Source organism: Nilaparvata lugens, chromosome 1 (assembly GCF_014356525.2).
Source record: "Nilaparvata lugens isolate BPH chromosome 1, ASM1435652v1, whole genome shotgun sequence".
NCBI classification, from domain to species: Eukaryota; Metazoa; Arthropoda; class Insecta; order Hemiptera; family Delphacidae; genus Nilaparvata; species Nilaparvata lugens.
Genome location: NC_052504.1, coordinates 64,096,645 through 64,117,546, shown reverse-complemented (window position 1 = coordinate 64,117,546; position 20,902 = coordinate 64,096,645). Strand labels below are relative to the sequence as shown.

At 35.3% G+C, this 20,902-nt stretch overlaps 1 protein-coding gene across 5 annotated transcripts in view; it reads left to right on the top strand.

The window, feature by feature from the left end:
* Positions 1 to 617: 617 nt before the first annotated feature.
* Positions 618 to 20,902, top strand: part of LOC111055339 (protein Spindly) — a 110,819-nt gene continuing 90,534 nt past the window's right edge. The window contains exon 1 of one of the 5 annotated variants that reach the window (XM_039439351.1): positions 618 to 771. Coding sequence is in view for 1 of the 5 variants with exons in the window: in XM_039439344.1 (XP_039295278.1) it covers positions 1,027 to 1,031 (5 nt within the window). In the remaining 4 variants the exon portion in view is untranslated. Of the gene's footprint in view, positions 772 to 819; positions 1,032 to 13,519; positions 13,605 to 16,237; positions 16,325 to 20,902 lie in introns of those variants that run through there. The other 4 variants (XM_039439375.1, XM_039439344.1, XM_039439369.1 and 1 more) reach the window with 4 other exon arrangements.

Sequence of the window (20,902 nt, the reverse complement as noted above, 5' to 3'; positions counted from 1 at the left end):
AATTTGAAATTTGGACAATATGAATGTCGTTAGACATAAATTGTACAGTGAGATCCACGTTATAATGACAGAGGATGAAGATATAGTGTGGTCCACGTTATAATAGGTTAATAGCAGTGGATAAAGATAGAAGAATAGCGATGCCGATTCTCTGCATTGATGAATCATATTCCTACACTGTCAAAAACATGATTGGCATCTTTGTGGACCTAGAAAAGGTTAGTACCACCGGCTTTGTTGAATGATAGACAAGAATAGCAAAACCAAAGTTGATCATACTGTCATTATAACGTGGACCTCACTATAGTTTGTTGTAACTTCACGCACAGCACAAACGAAACGAAATCCCCGAGTTCGAGAACTCTTCGATGTGTAGTAAAGTAGACTACTCTCTAATCGAGCAAGCTTCTAAAATATTGGAGCTTTTCAACGAGCTAAATTATAGTAAACCAAGTTTACTTATAAAAACCAAGTTTATACTTAAAATATAGTCTACTATATTTTAGCTCGTTTGAGCTTAAACCATAATTATAATATAGTTTACTATAATTTAGCTCGTTGACTAGATTGCCCTGAGAAACAGCTGGAAACAAATGTTCTGTACTCTAGAAGGCTTTGGAAGTAAAGTTTTAAATTCTGAAAGATTCAACCGTTTTTGCAATTTGCAGGTTTTCTTTTGATGACTGAAACTTTGAACTTTGGTCTTTTTGTTGTTTTGTAAATTATTCAATGAAGTAGAAGTGCCACTTGCCACTTCTTTATTTGATTCATGTGAGTAACACATTATTTTTACTTTTCATTTTTGTATAAGATTAAATTACTCTAATACCCCGACACTGAAAATAATCTTCCAGCCAATAGCCTAGAAACTCTTTCTGATAGAGTTCCTTAAACAGTTTACTGATTACTTATTTTTATTTACCAATCGAGTGTGGTAGGCACAGTTGAATCCAAACCTAGATATGTGAATCCTTTATCCTTTACAGCCAGCACAAAGAAACAATCCTTTACTCTTCTCAGACAAAAATGAGGTACGTCAAAATTCCTAAAAGTACATTGGTACATAGTGTTTCATTATTATTTGTCTTTAACATGCGCTTATTAGTCTCATATCAGTATTCATTCCATACTGCAGGTCTATGTGACTGACATGCCATGCATTGTACAAGTCTCCTCATCCACCAAAGCAGATAAATTAGACATCGGCATAACGCATATTTTTCATAATATAGTTCATAATATATATTATTATTATTCTATATTATTCTCATAATATAGTCTCTAACCTTAGCAATGTGAGTTTCTCATGACAATTTGGTACGGTACTGACCAGGGGTCTTCCTAAAACCTTGACCAGCATAAAAAGTAATTGACCGGGTATTAATATACTTGTCCGATTCGTTTCAAATTTGGCATACAGGATAATTCACACATACTTAGAATACTGTGTAAATTTCATAAAAAAAATGTTAAGGGGTGGTTAGGGGGTGAAACCCCTATTGACCAGCATAAAAAGTGATTGATCGGGTATTTCTAACTGTCCGATTCGATTCAAATTTGGCATAAAGGATAGGCTAATTCACACAAATTCAAACTACTGTGGAAATTTCATATAAATATCTTGTCTATTAGGGATGGTTAGGGGTTAAAAACCCTATTGACCAGTATAAAAAGTGATTGACCGGGTATTTCTAATTATCCGATTCGCTTCAAAATTGGCATTAAGGATAACTTACACATAGGTTACTTAAAATACTGTGTAAATTTCATCAAAATACAATGATGTTTAGGAGTGGTTAGGGGGTAAAAACCCCATTGACCAGCATAAAAAGTGATTGACTGGGTATTTCTAATTGTCCGTTTCGCTTCAAATCTGGCATACAGAATAATTCACACATACTTAACATACAGTTGGAATTTGATAAGAATATCTTGACTATTAGGGGTGGTTTGGGGTTACAAACCCTATTGATCAGTATAAAAAGTGATTGACCGTGTATTTCTAATTGTCCGATTCGCTTCAAATTTGGCATGATGTTAAGGAATTTATGAATGAAAAAAATACCAGCAGATTATGTCATTGAAAGGTTGTCATCTAAATTCCCAGATGAGTACTCATCATTTAAAATAGGAGTCCCTTCCCATATACTGAGCGAGGTGTATTCGGCTCACTTTTGGCCTAGCAATGTTTTTGTTTCTAATTTTTTTAATAGAATACAAAAATAGACTAGAATGAAAACTTTTGATTCAAGTGATTTAAACTCAAATGGTCAGAGTCCGAGAGATTAACCATGACTCACTCTGACAAATGTATCACTGGTGAAAAACTAAAGACAATTTTTGTAAATGTTCAGTGTCTTAGAACAAAAATTAACTTGGTCTCACTTTTTGTTTATAACATGTGTCCTGACATACTGTGCATTAGTGAACATCATATAAAAATTCAATTACAGGAATACTTCAATGTAATAGAAAATTTAAAATTTGCTACTGGATTTTTTCGCATAACTCACAGGAATGGAGGAACTGCAATATACCTGAGGGAGAATGTAAGTTTTGATCGTCTGGATCTGAGTACCTTCAGTGCTGAGCTAGATATCGGCAATCTTTAACTTGCAGGAGTAAAGATTGATGAGTATTCTGTTATTATCGTCTCAGTCTATCGCTCTCCAAATGGCAATATTGAACATTTTTTCAATGCTATGGACAAATGTCTTTCAAGTTTAAGTAATTTGCACTTGCCTATTGTACTTGGTGGTGATTTGAATATCCAGTTAAATGTTAATGACAGTATCTATCACACATTTAGGTGCATTCTTCAAAGTCATGGAATGTACATTACAAATCATGCGCCCACCCGAGGAAATAATTGCTTGGATACTGTTGCTACTTCTCTTGACACTTGGAGCTATAGCCTAATGTAGTTGTTCAGGACCCTTTGATTGCCGATCACGATGCAGTGGTGATAGATGTTTGGCGGAGCGTGATGAGTGACACCCCTCATACCTTGCCATGGCACAATCTTTATAAAAAATCAGTGAGAAAAATCGATCCTGATAAGTTTCCACTATTGAAGATGGCATTAGCTAATGTGAACTGGACAATGATACTTCCTGGCTGTACGGATAACCCTGAAGAGTTATTTGATACATTTTTCAAAAAATTCACAGAAGTATTTGAGAACATTTTTCCTTCAAGACCACAGAAGCTACAAAGTTACCAGACTCATAATAAAAGGAAAAATAAGTCATGGTACACACCTAGACTTCAATTGCTCAAGAATATTGTTCTGTCACTAAACTATCAGAGCAGGGCTAGCCTCAATGATGAGGATAAAAAGAAATATTTTAATGAGCAATATTTCAGGGCAAAACAAATATATAGACAAGAATTAGATCTAGCTAAACGTGAGGCCAACATAAGTACAATTAACCAAGCCTCTAATAAGTGCAAGGCAGCTTGGAACCTGGTCGTGTCCATCACTGAGTCTGCTTGTCAGAGGGTGAGGCCTAAAGTCACTGCCAGCCCCAATGAGTTCAATCATTTTCTCATTCAGCAGGTCGAGAGGATAGTGGAGTCGATTCCAGGGAAAAGTGAAGCAGATGAAGACTTCCACGTGCCAGGAAATCACAACACAGTCTTTGATAGGTGGGACCCAGTAACAACAGACGATATCATTCTGATGTTAAAGAGTTTCAAAGGTAAAAGTACCCAGGATATATATGGTGTGTCAGTTGACCTATTGAAAGCTATTATTGAGGAGATTGCTCACCCCCTCAGCATTGTCTTGAACTTTTGCCTTGAGGCAGGCTATTTCCCTTCTGCTCTGAAGCTTGCCAGAACTGTACCTGTCTTCAAGAAGGGAGATCCATCAGACATGGGAAGCTACAGGCCCATCTCAATTATTCCAGCTCTGGCAAAGATTTTTGTGGTGTGCATGAAGAAGCAGCTGGTTCTCTACTTTGAAAGAAGAGACCTATTTACAAACGCCCAGCATGGATTCAGGCAGGGAGAGTCAACGGTTACTGCGGTATCACAGCTAGTTGCTGAGATCCTCAACTCTTTTGAGGTGGGTGACTCAGTGTCTTGCTCTGGCGGACTTGAGCAAGGCTTTTGAGTGTGTTTCACACGATATTCTCCTCAAGAAACTGTCTGCTTATGGAGTGCGCGGTCCAGTCCTTGCCACCTTCAGAGCCTACCTTTCTGATAGGAGGCAGGTTCTTACCCTTGATGGAGCGAACTCAGGTCCACTATGGGTTCGTCACGGAGTGCCACAAGGTTCAGTGATTGGTCCTTGTCTGTTCCTGGTAATGATAAATGACCTTGGATTTATGGGCAACATCCTCATGTTTGCTGACGATGCCACTACTTTTGCAAGGGGTAGAGCACCAGATTTGTCCAAGAGGTTGGCAGCAGATATTTTTGAGCAGGTGAAGCAGTGGTTCACCAGCAACGAGCTGATGCTTAATGAAAGCAAAACCCAGGAGACAACATGCACTCTTGTTCGGGAGCAGCATGACGATCTCACAGAAGTGAAGCTACTGGGTTTTATACTGGATGCTAAACTTGGCTGGAGTAGTCACATTGATAACATCTGTTGGAAACTAGCCAGAGTGATGTACCTACTGAGATGCCTGAAGCCATTAATCTCCAGGAAGCATCTGGTGGAGGTGTATTTTGCTTTGTATTGAATATATATTTTATCTCAGGGTGCAAGATTCGGCACCTGACGGAATAGGTAGAGCCATTCATCTAGTGAATTAGAGCTATAACAAACTATCGCAAATTATATTGCAAATTTAAAGATCATATGAATGTGTTTTAATAGCCTAGATTTTATACTTCTTTGATTCAATAGAATTTTCTGAAATGTATTGATCTATCTTTTTTCCTTCAATAAAATACCTTTAATACTAATTTTACTTGCGCAAGTATTTCTCTCATTAAATTCTTATTTATAATAAAAACCCTTTTGACGAGCTAGCTTTGATTATTAGATAGATTCGAAGCACTAGGGCGCCCATCACTAATTCAATATTTATCACTCACGTGTCGAAAATCTTCTTATAAGCCGCCGATGTCGATCCAACTCCTTATGGTCCTGGAATACGGTAGCCGGAATCGTCTCTTCCAAGGGGTTATAAATTTATTTGAAATTGAAAATGACTTCTGCTTTACAATAGCATCACAAAGTCTTTTAAGAAATTTAATAATTTGATTTAACTTTAACTTTTACAATTTATTAGCAAGGTACTACGCTCTAAAATATTTGGGGTCCTCTCATGGTGGCATTTGGCTGGCGAGTGCTGGTTCTCCTTTCTCAATTTTACAAATCTTACTTCCGACTTTCAAATTAACATAAAATTTGAATATCTTAGTCCTCCGCCATTTAGGTTCAAATAGATCGTACAAAAAATATCAAATTATTACTCAGGTTGTGCGTTTAATAATTTCTTTGCCTTTGAGTCATATCGATAACATAGACTATACAATGTTTTAACATAAATCCAGTACATTTATATAAATATATAGAAATATTTTTGAATTGGCCTACAGTTGCCGCCTATTAACTGCCGTTGTGCTATTGGTGCATGCAAATTTTATTCGGTATTCATGCGCCTGGTACCTCCTATTTCCTGAATACACTTAATTATTTTTATTTGGTTTTTTGGTTATGCTCTCTACATGCTAGCTAATATTCTATACACAATATTTGTTTCATGCTACCTAATATTAGCCACGTGATCATGTGTTTTTTCACATTGCATACCGTTTGATTGCAATAGAGCTCTGCCAAGGGTTTTTGGTCAGATTCTACGTTGCTCGATTTGATCGATCTCTAGGTCACCGATCCCTGAATGCATATACCTAACCTCAATCTTCAAAATATTTTATATATAATATATTTATTAGCAACAAATTCTTTCAAATCCTTTTTAGGTTTTTGTACCGTTTAGCCAGAACAAGCTGATGCTATCTAATCTTAATTGTTATCTATTTGGCGATATTAGCCAGTTACTTTATTTCAGACCTATTACTATTTCGGTTAGGGATTTTTATCTACCCAAATTCGATACTTCACACGCGCCCCTGGATTTGAATTCAAAATATTTGAGAATCACAATGTTTTTAATGAAAATCCACCCTTCAATACATCGATATATACCATACTTTATTTATAAATTATACTCTCAGACTTTTATCACAGTTCGCAGATCTATCTGCTGCACCTCCTTTAGACCTCTATCAAATACAATAACAAATTCTCCTCCTCAACACACATAAAATATCATAAATATAATCTTCTAAACGCATTCCTCCTTACAACACTTAAACATAGTAATTTAAAATTCGCCGCTCACAGGGCCGCCAACCTAACTACACACATTTCTTGATTCTCATAATTGATTCTTTTCAGACAATAATTTCGATGTACAAAACTTCTGGGCTTATATTTTATAATTCTTCTTAGGTCTTAATATAAATAATTTTCTATACATCAGGTACAATACTTTTCTTTTGCTAATGGCTCTTTGGTTTTGGGTAGCTAGCATTCACTTTAGGTTTTTTCAGGTACAAACATGGCATAACTAAAGGTAATAAATATAAAACATATAATAAATATACTAACATTAATAAATATAATAAATAACAATAATAGATAACTTTTTGGGTACAGTACTTTTCATAAACATATGTTTAACAGATGTTACATTTATTTGATTTGGGTGGCTTTGGCCAGCTGACTACTTGTTCTACATTTCATACTGCTACATGTTACATCAGAATTTGCTGTCGAATTTCATAACTAACCTAACTGCTGCATTTTTTCCTTTTAAAGGTAATTAACAAATCTTAAATATTTTATCCCCGCTTGTGTCCTTTTTTATTTGATGTATATTATTTAATTACATAATCAAAAATTACTCCCTTGCTTGTTGCAGGTTTTGATAGTTGGAAGGAAACGAAAAATCTGATTTGTTGACACGAGGTGGCCTCATCAATATTAAATTTATTAAGAAAGGTTAGTAATTGGCTTGATAGTGGTGTTTTCTTTGATTACTTATCATATTCATTTCAAATTTGATGATATTTCATGTAGAATTGTTGTGGTTTTCCCGTATCTTTAGGCTTTCTGCTTGTAGCTATACTGTAGGCCGGTTGGTTATCTGCTGTTGATTGTTGAGGCTGTCTTATTATTAATCTATCCTTCATAAATTTAAAGCCCATGTATCTGGTGTATCTTTTAAAACAATTCCTTGATCTGGTTCTGTTTTCTTCCTTATTATTTCTATTTATTCCATTGAGTCTCGATATTTTCACTTAGTGGCATTGTTTATAATTCTAGTTACACCAATAAACGACTTTATAATATAAAGCTTCCAATCATCTTCATCCGATACTTTCCACTTAAATTCATTATTAGGCTTCATCATCATAATAAACAATTCAATAATATAACACTTCCAATCAACACTAATAAATTCTTTCAACAATAACATGGTCTTAATTATAGCATCACTTTTCAATATTATCACAGCCATCATAACAAATATTAAACACCATATCCAAACATTTATCATCTTTTTAATAGCATAATCTCTCATCATATCATATCCAGGTACTTCCATTTTATTTATATTATTTTTTAATTCTTCCATCCTATTAGCCACCATCTGTTCTTTATTAATCTCCATGAATAATCCATTCCTTGTTGCCCATGCACGAATCCATAGTAGTCCTATCAGTAGCTCCAGTTTTAATCCATTCATTCGATCCATTTTGCCGGTCACATAGCTGGTTTGCCCTCTTGAACGTATGTGCCGCGGATGCATGACGTCGGTGGTCTGTTCTCCAACCTGGTCCCGGTCCAGTATCCTCCTCGGGCGTTTAAAACGTGCATGTGGCCAGTATGCGCGCGCGCAGTTCCTCCTTCGTCGCTTCTTCCGCCTCCGGGCCTTGCGATGCATGTTCTTCTCCCAAATGCCGTCCTCTCTGTCCTGATGTCGGCCGTCCGGTGTCCTCGGGCGCTTCCGTCTCCGGCCTTACGATGGTCACTCCTCTTGTCCGGTAGTCCGTCCTCTCGTTCTTCCATCTTGGGGTCCTTTGTCTGCTTCGGTGGGGTCGATTGATAGGCGGTTGTAGGTTCGGTGCGCGGATCTGTTACGTTTATAATCTTTCCTGTATTCATTAACTCCTTAATTAGTGCATGATCCTGGTGGCTGTTGGTGTTCTCCGGCAGTGAGGGATCTTCGGTAGGGAACAGGATGCTTAGTAGGGATTGATGCTTACAGGGCGTTTTAAGTGCACTGTTGGCGGCGGTTTTTGGTGGTGATTTATCAGGTGTTGGGTTCTGTGTTTTTTGTTGATTTAATCCTGTTGCATGCGCTAATGTATAATTTGTGCTTACTTGTTGAGGTGGCGGTTTATAATTTCTGTTGTAATTGTTCTGAGTGTGATTATTATTTGAGTTTAATCGATCACGGCCATCATAGTGATTCCTACGGTTGCTCTGCTGGGCATAGTGGTTGGTTGTGCGATTTTGAAATTTTTCATTATTCCAGTTACCATTTTGCTTGTGCTCATAGCGGCGTTCAAATTGAGGGGCAGATCGGTAGCGATCATATGATACCGGTTCATAAATTTGGCTATTATACTGATTAATTTTTGAGTTATGTTGATTTTGTGTATATCTCTGGTCTGAACGGTGGTTTGATATTGCCATCACAGACTGTATGCCATATAAATGATTTATCAGCTGTTTGCAATCAGTAATGGGTTGTGTGGCGAGTGCCATTCTAACTTGATACGGTAGCTTCTTTAAAATAATACTTGCTAATGCCGATTCATTAATGGGCTCGCTCAATTGAGAATTTTTAAACTGTAGGGCAGTGACGAAAGTGGTACATGCACCGTCTAAGTTAGGGTTGAAATCGCATGATATAATGTCCGCTAGCACGTCCAACTGTTTACTTCTGCTCCAATACTGTTCCAGGAAGACAGCTACAAACTCATCCAATGATGTAAATTCATGGGCTCTACTCCGAAAGAACATCAGGGGTTCGCCAATCAATAAACTAGTCAAACGAAGACGCCACATGCTCCAAGAGGTAGGTGCAAGAGTTTGTACTAATTTTATCTGATCAATGAATGGTTGAGGTTGCAAATGGCGATCAGTATTATCAAATTTGCCCAGTCCTTGTAATATACTATGTGAGTTGAGGTTATCTGTTTGAATCCCTTGAGGTCGTTGTTGAATATGATTTTCTAATGCTGTTATTTTTTCCTGTGTCATCTGCCATTGACTATTATGTGTAATTTTATTAGCGTTTATTTCTTGATTTAATTGAGTCAGAGTGGATTTTTGAATTAGTAGAGTTCCGTTTAAAGCTTTACAGGTTTCTGTATTTTGATTGATGCTACCTTGCAGTTGGTTCATTTTTGTGGACATATTAATCTGTTTATTTTGTGTTTCTTTAATACTGTTAATATTTTTGTCAACTGTAGTTGTTAAATTTTGATTGGCAACGGTAATTTGTTTGTGGATTTCTTGATGGCAATCGGCCTTAATGTTATTTGTTATATCCTGAATGGGTGTAGTGATTTGTGTGGTTAGGTTATCTATCCTTTCGTTGAGTTCACAGGTAACCGTATCCAACCTTTCCGATAATCCTGCCGTAACTTTATCCTGACTTTCTTTCTGTAGAGTTATCATTGCTTTCAGTTCTTCCCTATGATTCTCTACTTTAGTCTCAATCTTATCCAACCGTCGTTCTACTGATTTTATAGCGCCTGCTGTCTCTTTCATGCCCTGTTCCACTGTTTGTTTATTTGCCTCTTTTATTGCAGCATTCTCTTTTTTAATCTCCTGCATCATATTATCCATTGTGTTTTGTAACATAATATTGAACATACTGCTAGTTTGTTCCATTATTACCTTTTGAAACGGATCTAGCTCTGTGACTGAAAATATACTTTGTTTGCCCAGGTGTGACTCGGCCTCTGGCGATGCGGGTTCTGCAGGCTGCTCCTCGCCCCCTTCAAAGTTGATCTCTGCTATCCGTTGATTCAATGGTGTGTCAGCGGCGTCGATTCGAGTGGATGATAGAGGTTGCAGACCTTGTGGATCGAAGACTATCGACCCGACACTTCCTGGTTCCCTTTCTCGTGGCGTATTGGCATCTACCATGGTGGGGTTTGATGTGCTTGGAGTCGACAAAGTGGGATCTGTGCAACCGCCGTACATATATGAAACTTCAGAGTTTGCGGGAGTGTGATTCATTGTGTCAAATATGATAAATGCTAATTAAAAAAGTGATAAAATGATAAGCGAAAATGCTTAAAAAAGAGACACAAACCGGGACTTACAGTGAAACAGTGATGTGCAAAGTGTTTGGATACTCAAAGACAAGGTATTTATACTTAAGTTTTTTATAATGCTCTAGCGCCCCCAATGTTTTGTTTTAATTCTTGGCTAGTTTACAGACTGTGACTTATTTTCCAACCGGCTTAAATACATAATATATTCTTGACTAGAAAGTAATAGCAGTTTAGGCTTATAAAATATAATCTCTCTCTATAAACATATATTTTTTACAGTAATAATAATATAAAATTTTCTTTAAAACATATAATTTCTTTTTATTTAAAGCTATTGATTCCCCAAAAAGTAATACAAATTTTACTTCGCCTGTTTTCCTCAATACTCGTATAAGTTATCTATAATTTTCAATATGGTTATTGACTTAATTTCAAATAATTATTCAATGAGCTCGGCTCTCATCATCAGTCCCACGTTGGTACGGCATGTTTCTATGACGTTATTCTTTATATTTAAATAACGATTAGCCTCCTGCTTGGCATCAGTCGGTAGAGCATGAAAATTTGATATAATTATATAATTAGGTCGTGGTTTTTTAATAGGATTCAGTCTCATAAAAATCTTTCTAGGCCTAGGTATGGGCTTCTCCTATAACTCTTGTAATTCATTAAAAATAAATATATATAAATATGATACTTATACTATAGTGTTGAGGAATAAAAATAAATTGCACACCATAAACATTTCATACATATATTAAACAATAATGCAAAAAATAGATCGAGGCAAAAAATATATAAAGAGCGATAAAAAATATAATATAAAAAATAGAACAATAATTGAAATCAGTAAAATATCACAGGCTAAACTTTATATTCTAGATTTATGGCACGAATCATTACCATGTGCCTTTATCTTAAAATCATATGCATCCTTTTGCATGTAGCTGCGATATGCGCTTGCTAATACTTGTCGACTTGGACAATTCAATTAAAAAATAGGTTCTTTAAGATCAACTTGATAAATTAGCCACTAATAATCCAAATATATATATATATATATTAAATTCTCTAGTACTTAGTAGATTTCTTTGTATTGAATATATATTTTATCTCAGGGTGCAAGATTCGGCACCTGACGGAATAGGTAGAGCCATTCATCTAGTGAATTAGAGCTATAACAAACTATCGCAAATTATATTGCAAATTTAAAGATCATATGAATGTGTTTTAATAGCCTAGATTTTATACTTCTTTGATTCAATAGAATTTTCTGAAATGTATTGATCTATTTTTTCCTTCAATAAAATACCTTTAATACTAATTTTACTTGCGCAAGTATTTCTCTCATTAAATTCTTAATTTATAATAAAAACCCTTTCGACGAGCTAGCTTTGATTATTAGATAGATTCGAAGCACTAGGGCGCCCATCACTAATTCAATATTTATCACTCACGTGTCGAAAATCTTCTTATAAGCCGCCGATGTCGATCCAACTCCTTATGGTCCTGGAATACGGTAGCCGGAATCGTCTCTTCCAAGGGGTTATAAATTTATTTGAAATTGAAAATGACTTCTGCTTTACAATAGCATCACAAAGTCTTTTAAGAAATTTAATAATTTGATTTAACTTTAACTTTTACAATTTATTAGCAAGGTACTACGCTCTAAAATATTTGGGGTCCTCTCATGGTGGCATTTGGCTGGCGAGTGCTGGTTCTCCTTTCTCAATTTTACAAATCTTACTTCCGACTTTCAAATTAACATAAAATTTGAATATCTTAGTCCTCCGCCATTTAGGTTCAAATAGATCGTACAAAAAATATCAAATTATTACTCAGGTTGTGCGTTTAATAATTTCTTTGCCTTCGAGCCATATCGATAACATAGACTATACAATGTTTTAACATAAATCCAGTACATTTATATAAATATATAGAAATATTTTTGAATTGGCCTACAGTTGCCGCCTATTAACTGCCGTTGTGCTATTGGTGCATGCAAATTTTATTCGGTATTCATGCGCCTGGTACCTCCTATTTCCTGAATACACTTAATTATTTTTATTTGGTTTTTTGGTTATGCTCTCTACATGCTAGCTAATATTCTATACACTAATATTTGTTTCATGCTACCTAATAATTAGCCACGTGATCATGTGTTTTTTCACATTGCATACTGTTTGATTGCAATAGAGCTCTGCCAAGGGGTTTTGGTCAGATTCTACGTTGCTCGATTTGATCGATCTCTAGGTCACCGATCCCTGAATGCATATACCTAACCTCAATCTTCAAAATATTTTATATAATAATATATTTATTAGCAACAAATTCCTTCAAATCCTTTTTAGGTTTTTGTACCGTTTAGCCAGAACAAGCTGATGCTATCTAATCTTAATTATTATCTATTTGGCGATATTAGCCAGTTACTTTATTTTCAGACCTATTACTATTTCGGTTAGGGATTTTTATCCACCCAAATTCGATACTTCACAAGCCTAATGTAGTTGTTCAGGACCCTTTGATTGCCGATCACGATGCAGTGGTGATAGATGTTTGGCGGAGCGTGATGAGTGACACCCCTCATACCTTGCCATGGCACAATCTTTATAAAAAATCAGTGAGAAAAATCGATCCTGATAAGTTTCCACTATTGAAGATGGCATTAGCTAATGTGAACTGGACAATGATACTTCCTGGCTGTACGGATAACCCTGAAGAGTTATTTGATACATTTTTCAAAAAATTCACAGAAGTATTTGAGAACATTTTTCCTTCAAGACCACAGAAGCTACAAAGTTACCAGACTCATAATAAAAGGAAAAATAAGTCATGGTACACACCTAGACTTCAATTGCTCAAGAATATTGTTCTGTCACTAAACTATCAGAGCAGGGCTAGCCTCAATGATGAGGATAAAAAGAAATATTTTAATGAGCAATATCTCAGGGCAAAACAAATATATAGACAAGAAGTAGATCTAGCTAAACGTGAGGCCAACATAAGTACAATTAACCAAGCCTCTAATAAGTGCAAGGCAGCTTGGAACCTGGTCGTGTCCATCACTGAGTCTGCTTGTCAGAGGGTGAGGCCTAAAGTCACTGCCAGCCCCAATGAGTTCAATCATTTTCTCATTCAGCAGGTCGAGAGGATAGTGGAGTCGATTCCAGGGAAAAGTGAAGCAGATGAAGACTTCCACGTGCCAGGAAATCACAACACAGTCTTTGATAGGTGGGACCCAGTAACAACAGACGATATCATTCTGATGGTAAAGAGTTTCAAAGGTAAAAGTACCCAGGATATATATGGTGTGTCAGTTGACCTATTGAAAGCTATTATTGAGGAGATTGCTCACCCCCTCAGCATTGTCTTGAACTTTTGCCTTGAGGCAGGCTATTTCCCTTCTGCTCTGAAGCTTGCCAGAACTGTACCTGTCTTCAAGAAGGGAGATCCATCAGACATGGGAAGCTACAGGCCCATCTCAATTATTCCAGCTCTGGCAAAGATTTTTGTGGTGTGCATGAAGAAGCAGCTGGTTCTCTACTTTGAAAGAAGAGACCTATTTACAAACGCCCAGCATGGATTCAGGCAGGGAGAGTCAACGGTTACTGCGGTATCACAGCTAGTTGCTGAGATCCTCAACTCTTTTGAGGTGGGTGACTCAGTGTCTTGCTCTGGCGGACTTGAGCAAGGCTTTTGAGTGTGTTTCACACGATATTCTCCTCAAGAAACTGGCTGCTTATGGAGTGCGCGGTCCAGTCCTTGCCACCTTCAGAGCCTACCTTTCTGATAGGAGGCAGGTTCTTACCCTTGATGGAGCGAACTCAGGTCCACTATGGGTTCGTCACGGAGTGCCACAAGGTTCAGTGATTGGTCCTGTTCTGTTCCTGGTAATGATAAATGACCTTGGATTTATGGGCAACATCCTCATGTTTGCTGACGATGCCACTACTTTTGCAAGGGGTAGAGCACCAGATTTGTCCAAGAGGTTGGCAGCAGATATTTTTGAGCAGGTGAAGCAGTGGTTCACCAGCAACGAGCTGATGCTTAATGAAAGCAAAACCCAGGAGACAACATGCACTCTTGTTCGGGAGCAGCATGACGATCTCACAGAAGTGAAGCTACTGGGTTTTATACTGGATGCTAAACTTGGCTGGAGTAGCCACATTGATAACATCTGTTGGAAACTAGCCAGAGTGATGTACCTACTGAGATGCCTGAAGCCATTAATCTCCAGGAAGCATCTGGTGGAGGTGTATTTTGCTATGTTTCATAGCCATATCAACTATGGACTTCAGTTATGGGGGCACGCTCCAGGCTGTAAAGATGTACTGCTCCAGCAGAAGAAGGCTCTAAGGATCCTAGATTCGGCGGGATGCTTGGACCACTGCCGACCCATCTTTATCAAGCTGAGAATACTCACGGTATACAATCAATATATCTGGCTCTCCCTGTTGCACGCAAGGGATAATTTCCACTTGCTCACAAGAAGAGAAGACAGACACTCCTACAACACCAGAGGAAAAGCGAAAATAGACATCCCTTTCTGCAGGCTGAGTAAGAAGAAGGATTGTTTCCCAATACTAGCCCTGAGGATTTACAACGCCTTACCTGACAGTGTGAAGAACTTAGACGACAGGAGCTTCAGAACAAAAATCAAAAACTGGTTAATAGAGTCTCCATTCTATTCAGTGGAGGAATACTTTGAGGCCACTAGAAACATCAGCTAACGTCGAGTGATAATTAATGTAATGCATACAGGCAAGGCCATCTTGAAAAAGTTTAAATATTACTATTATTAAATGTTTTTTATATGTTTGACTAAGTTTATAAACGTAAATAAGTGTTTATTACGGACATAGTTATATGTCAACTCTATGACAAGGACCAAGTCAGGTCCACTTTCTGACACAGTCAATCCAGTTATCTGGTCATGACTAAGGAGAGAAGTATGAAGGATAACTTACACATACTGTAAATACTGTGTGAATTTCATCAAAATACAATGATGTTTAGGGGTGGTTATGTGGTAAAAACCATATTGAACAGCAGAAAAAGTGATTGACCAGGTATTTCTAATTGTCCGATTCGTTTCGAATTTGGCATACAAGATAATTTACACTTAACATACTATTGAAATTTCATGAGAATATCTTGACCATTAGGGAGGGGTGGCTTGGGGTTGAAAACCCTATTGATCAGTAGAAAGTGATTGACTGGGTATTTCTAATTGTCCGATTCACTTCAAATTTGGCATAGAGGATAATTTACACATACATAGAATACTGTTGAAATTTCATTTATATATAATGATTTTTAGGGGTGGTTAGGGGAGGGAAACCCCTATTGACCATTATATATAGTGATTGACCAAGTATTTCTAATTGTCCTATTCCTTTCAAATTTGGCATAAAGGATAATTCCTACACATACTCCAACTACTGTGGAAATTAAATAAGAATATCTTGACTATAAGGGGTAGTCAGAGGTTAAAAACCCTATTGATCAGTATAAAAAGGTATTTCTAATTGACTGATTCGCTTCAAATTCGGCATAAAGCATAACGCATGCTTCAGTACTTGAAGTACTGCGAATATTTCATCAAAATAATATCATGATGATTAGGGGTGTTTAGGGGGTATAAACCATTTCGACCAGCATAAAAAGTTATTGATCGAGTATTTCCAATTGTCCGATTTTCTCTAAATTTGGCTTACAGGATAATTTACACATACTTTGAATACTGTTGAAATTTCATAAAATTTCTTGATGATAAGGAGTGGTTTTGGTGTAAAACCCCTATTGACCAGTGTTAAGGATTACATGCCATCTATTGGTAATTGTGTAAACTACTTCAATTATGAAACGCAAGTCATCCCCTCTCCTTTCTTGATCCTGGCTGTGTGCAAACCAGGCCAGTTCTCACTCTGACGTCTTCATGTCAACACATCGTGTCATCTCGCTACCATAAAGCTATTTCATGATGTTCTCAACTAAACTTTCCGTAAGTTTTCTCACCTATGATTTACAGTCATTGCTCAATAGTTAATAAACTCGGTCCTCCGTAATTCTCATAGTGCTATCTTTCACATTTGGTGAAAAAATTGCATGGTTGCCTGTAAAGTCGGTATACGGGCGAAAGTTTTACGTGACAACGACTGAGTGGTAAAATAATTTTAATGTGAATATTCATTGGTATAGTAGGAAGAAGGATGAAATTATAATAGTAACAATTTAAAACACTTATTTTATTTATACATAACGATTTATACTACTTTTGTGATTGAAAACTACCACAACGTTGAAGGAACGGGGAGACAACCACTCGGTCGACGTTGTAAACAAACCATTTACCACTCTGTCGACGTTGTAAACAAACCATATATAGCTAATCCATGACGTAGGCAGCTCTCCAGGTGGAATAATTTGCTTTCAAAATATGTAGCTCTATGAATCCCTTGTTCCAAGCTTCGTTCTTCAAAAAAGGCGCGCAAATAACCATGGATTTTAAAGTGAGAATAAGATTACGATTCTTAGAAGTTTGTTTCAGATGCGTAATAATTTTATTTTTCGGAAAAGATGTGAAATGATATGAATCTATGGATATAGTTTATACTTGTCCTCTGAATTATAATTTCTCTGAACGTTGGACAACACATCCATAGGAGTTTATCCATGAAATAAATTTCCACACTTTTATAGAAAATCAAGTGACACGAGTTTTGTAAGAAAATAGAAAAATAGTTTGGATTGATGGATTTTGGAACTGTAATTTGGACATGACGAGTTTAGGAACGGTTTACTATTGGGAAATCAGATCAGGTACCAAGATCATGAGCTGGAAAATATAAATTCAGCATAACATAATAAATTTTTGTTTTATTTTCAGGAATAAGTCAATGATATATAAAATTAAAATCAGAATAATAGATATTTTTTTCCTCCAAAAATAAGTAAAAATGTAGTATGAAAAAACAATCAGATAGATTTTGTATATTCTCTTGAGTAATATTCTAATACCAAGGCGTAAAATTACAATCATCAACATTTGTAAGAAACAAATTTATGAAGTCTCATAATAGAAACGACAGAACAAAAATTTTATGCATTAATATAAAAATTCAAAGAAGGAAATACGGTAGTTTGTTTTCAGGTGTTCATAATTTTTTATCAAATCAATAAGTCAATGCAGTATGTAAAATTACAATCATCCAAATTTGTAAGAAACATGTAGTGAGAGTCTCATAATAAAAACGACAAAACAAAAATTGTATACAATAATGATACAAAGAATTGAAAAAAAGAAATAATTTGCTTTCAAAATATGTAGCTCTATGAATCCCTTGTTCCAAGCTTCGTTCTTCAAAAAAGGCGCGCAAATAACCATGGATTTTAAAGTGAGAATAAGATTACGATTCTTAGAAGTTTGTTTCAGATGCGTAATAATTTTATTTTTCGGAAAAGATGTGAAATGATATGAATCTATGGATATAGTTTATACTTGTCCTCTGAATTATAATTTCTCTGAACGTTGGACAACACATCCATAGGAGTTTATCCATGAAATAAATTTCCACACTTTTATAGAAAATCAAGTGACACGAGTTTTGTAAGAAAATAGAAAAATAGTTTGGATTGATGGATTTTGGAACTGTAATTTGGACATGACGAGTTTAGGAACGGTTTACTATTGGGAAATCAGATCAGGTACCAAGATCATGAGCTGGAAAATATAAATTCAGCATAACTTAATAAATTTTTGTTTTATTTTCAGGAATAAGTCAATGATATATAAAATTAAAATCAGAATAATAGATATTTTTTTCCTCCAAAAATAAGTAAAAATGTAGTATGAAAAAACAATCAGATAGATTTTGTATATTCTCTTGAGTAATATTCTAATACCAAGGCGTAAAATTACAATCATCAACATTTGTAAGAAACAAATTTATGAAGTCTCATAATAGAAACGACAGAACAAAAATTTTATGCATTAATATAAAAATTCAAAGAAGGAAATACGGTAGTTTGTTTTCAGGTGTTCATAATTTTTTATCAAATCAATAAGTCAATGCAGTATGTAAAATTACAATCATCCAAATTTGTAAGAAACATGTAGTGAGAGTCTCATAATAAAAACGACAAAACAAAAATTGTATACAATAATGATACAAAGAATTGAAAAAAAGAAATAGTTTGCTTTCAGAAGTTCAGCATGCCATTATTTTACTTCTAATGAATTCATGCAAAGTTAGTGTAAAATCACAATCATCAAAATTTGAAAAAAACATTCAGAAGAAGTTTCATAATAAAAACAACAAAACAAAAATACAGTAATAATAATATTTACAAAATTCAAAAAAATGAATAGTTTATTTTCAGGTTTGTGGTGTGTATCATGTCACAGTCCCAAAATATTTCCCAAATATCTTTTCAAAATATTTCCCAAATGTTTATTAACTTGGATAAACAACATTATTATAATCCAATTTGCAATGTCAGATAGAGAATTCATTTTTTCATTACTTAACCCGCAAACTTAAGTCAAGTGATCATAATGCACAATGGAACTGAAGCCACAAGTGAAATAGAAAATAATGTAGTTGGACATATACAGTACGAGCTTTGATTCAGTAAATGTACATCGGACATAATGGACTCAAATGGATATTTTCTTCATGGTATTTTTGAATAGAGAATTTTTCTCAAAAAAAAAAAAAATTGAAAAAGTTATTCGTTTAAAAAAACTCAATTTTAGTATTTTTATTCATATTTAATATTATTGATTACCTACTTATTCCATTATCTCACAAAAGTAATAAATAACCAGCAAAAAGTTTTAGGCCTACCGTACTTTATACAGTGCTTTATTGTATTTTTGCACAATCTTAAAAAAATGATACCCCACTTCATCATAATATAATGTGACGGGGTAATAAATAATATTTAATGATATATAGATAGTATTTGAATCAATAAAAATTATTATTGATATATAGACTAGTAATAATCAATAAAAAAATTTTATGGAGAAACAACCAAAATAAATTCCTGTTGCCATATCTATAATAAAAAACAATCAAAGTAAAAGATTCACGTTTTCAATTATTTTACTGACCTGGGCAATAGTAATTTTAGTGAAACCCTTCATACTCCAATATCGCTATATACATCATCTACTTCTGATCAAAGAAATAATAATGAGACTATAAAATATTATTCATTGACCGAGCAAAGTGAGGTCCAAGATTCAAGTTGACGGTTTTGCATTTCTCTTGATGTGTGTTCCGCATTTACAGCGAAACATTGTATTTACAGCCTGGTTGCACAAAATCCGGTTAAATTTTAACCGTGATTAATTTCACAAGAACCAATCAGAGAAGACCTTTTTGATAAGACGGCTTTTCTGATTGGTTCTCGTGGAATTAATCACGATTAAAACTTAACCGGCTTTCTAGTTTTTCGAAATTTAATTTAAACGTGGACTACAACTATGCCCCATTTTGGAAAGCAAATTTTCTAACTCCAGCTGTTTAAAGTATAGAACTTAACTAAATCCCGAGCTCGGAAAACGGTCCTTAATGCCCTTAGGCATTAAAAACCAATTTGCAAATTAGGCGAAATACAGCTGACTCAATTTGTGTTTTCTTCAGGATAATAATATTATGAGAGTAGGAGGAATTTTCTCCATACTCCAATATTACTTGCTTTCTTTGTAAGGGCTACTCGTATTTATATAAAAAAATATTGAATGTAATTTATAATCCAGCTGACAGTTGATTTGTTTTTTAGTAGAATAACTAGTGACCCCTGGGTTATAGAACTCGCTCATGAACTGTTGTATTGATCTCTGAAATCCGCAATTTGTAATTATACCCTGAGTTAATGAGAATTATTATGGAAACAGTTAAATATCTCTTTCACAAGTAGTATGATATGACATTAGGTTCCATGGGGATCCTATTCCAATTGAAAAAAAAACTACTTTCTGTCGCTTCAAAACTATACTCCGCCATCTTGGATCCAACTTCATTTTTAAAAACGAAACCTGCACAAAACGTTTCAATGATCTCAACATTAAAGATAATACTAATAATTAATTGACCGAGCGAAGTGAGGTCTAAGATTCAAGTCGACGGTTTGGCATTTCTCTTAATGTTTAAATGTTGCGCATTTACGGCGAAACGCGGTAATAGATTTTCATGAAATTTGACAGGTATAATTATGTTCCTTTTTAAATTGCGCGTCGACGTATATACAAGGTTTATGGAAATTTTGCATTTCAAGGATAATATAAAAGGAAAAAGGAGCCTCCTTCATACGCCAATATTAGAGTGAAAATCAGACTATAGAATTATTCATCATAAATCAGCTGTCGAGTTGACTATAAATTGCATGCCATGACGCATGCAATTCAATATCTCTATGTAACTTGGTAAGAAATTAGCAGCTGTGTAGACTATAAATTGCATGCCTCATTGAATGCAATTTTTATGCACTATTAAATAATAGGATGCAAAGATCTTATAACAGCTCGTCTGGGCGCCTAGATGTCTTCTGGGTTTCTCGCGCTAAATTCTGG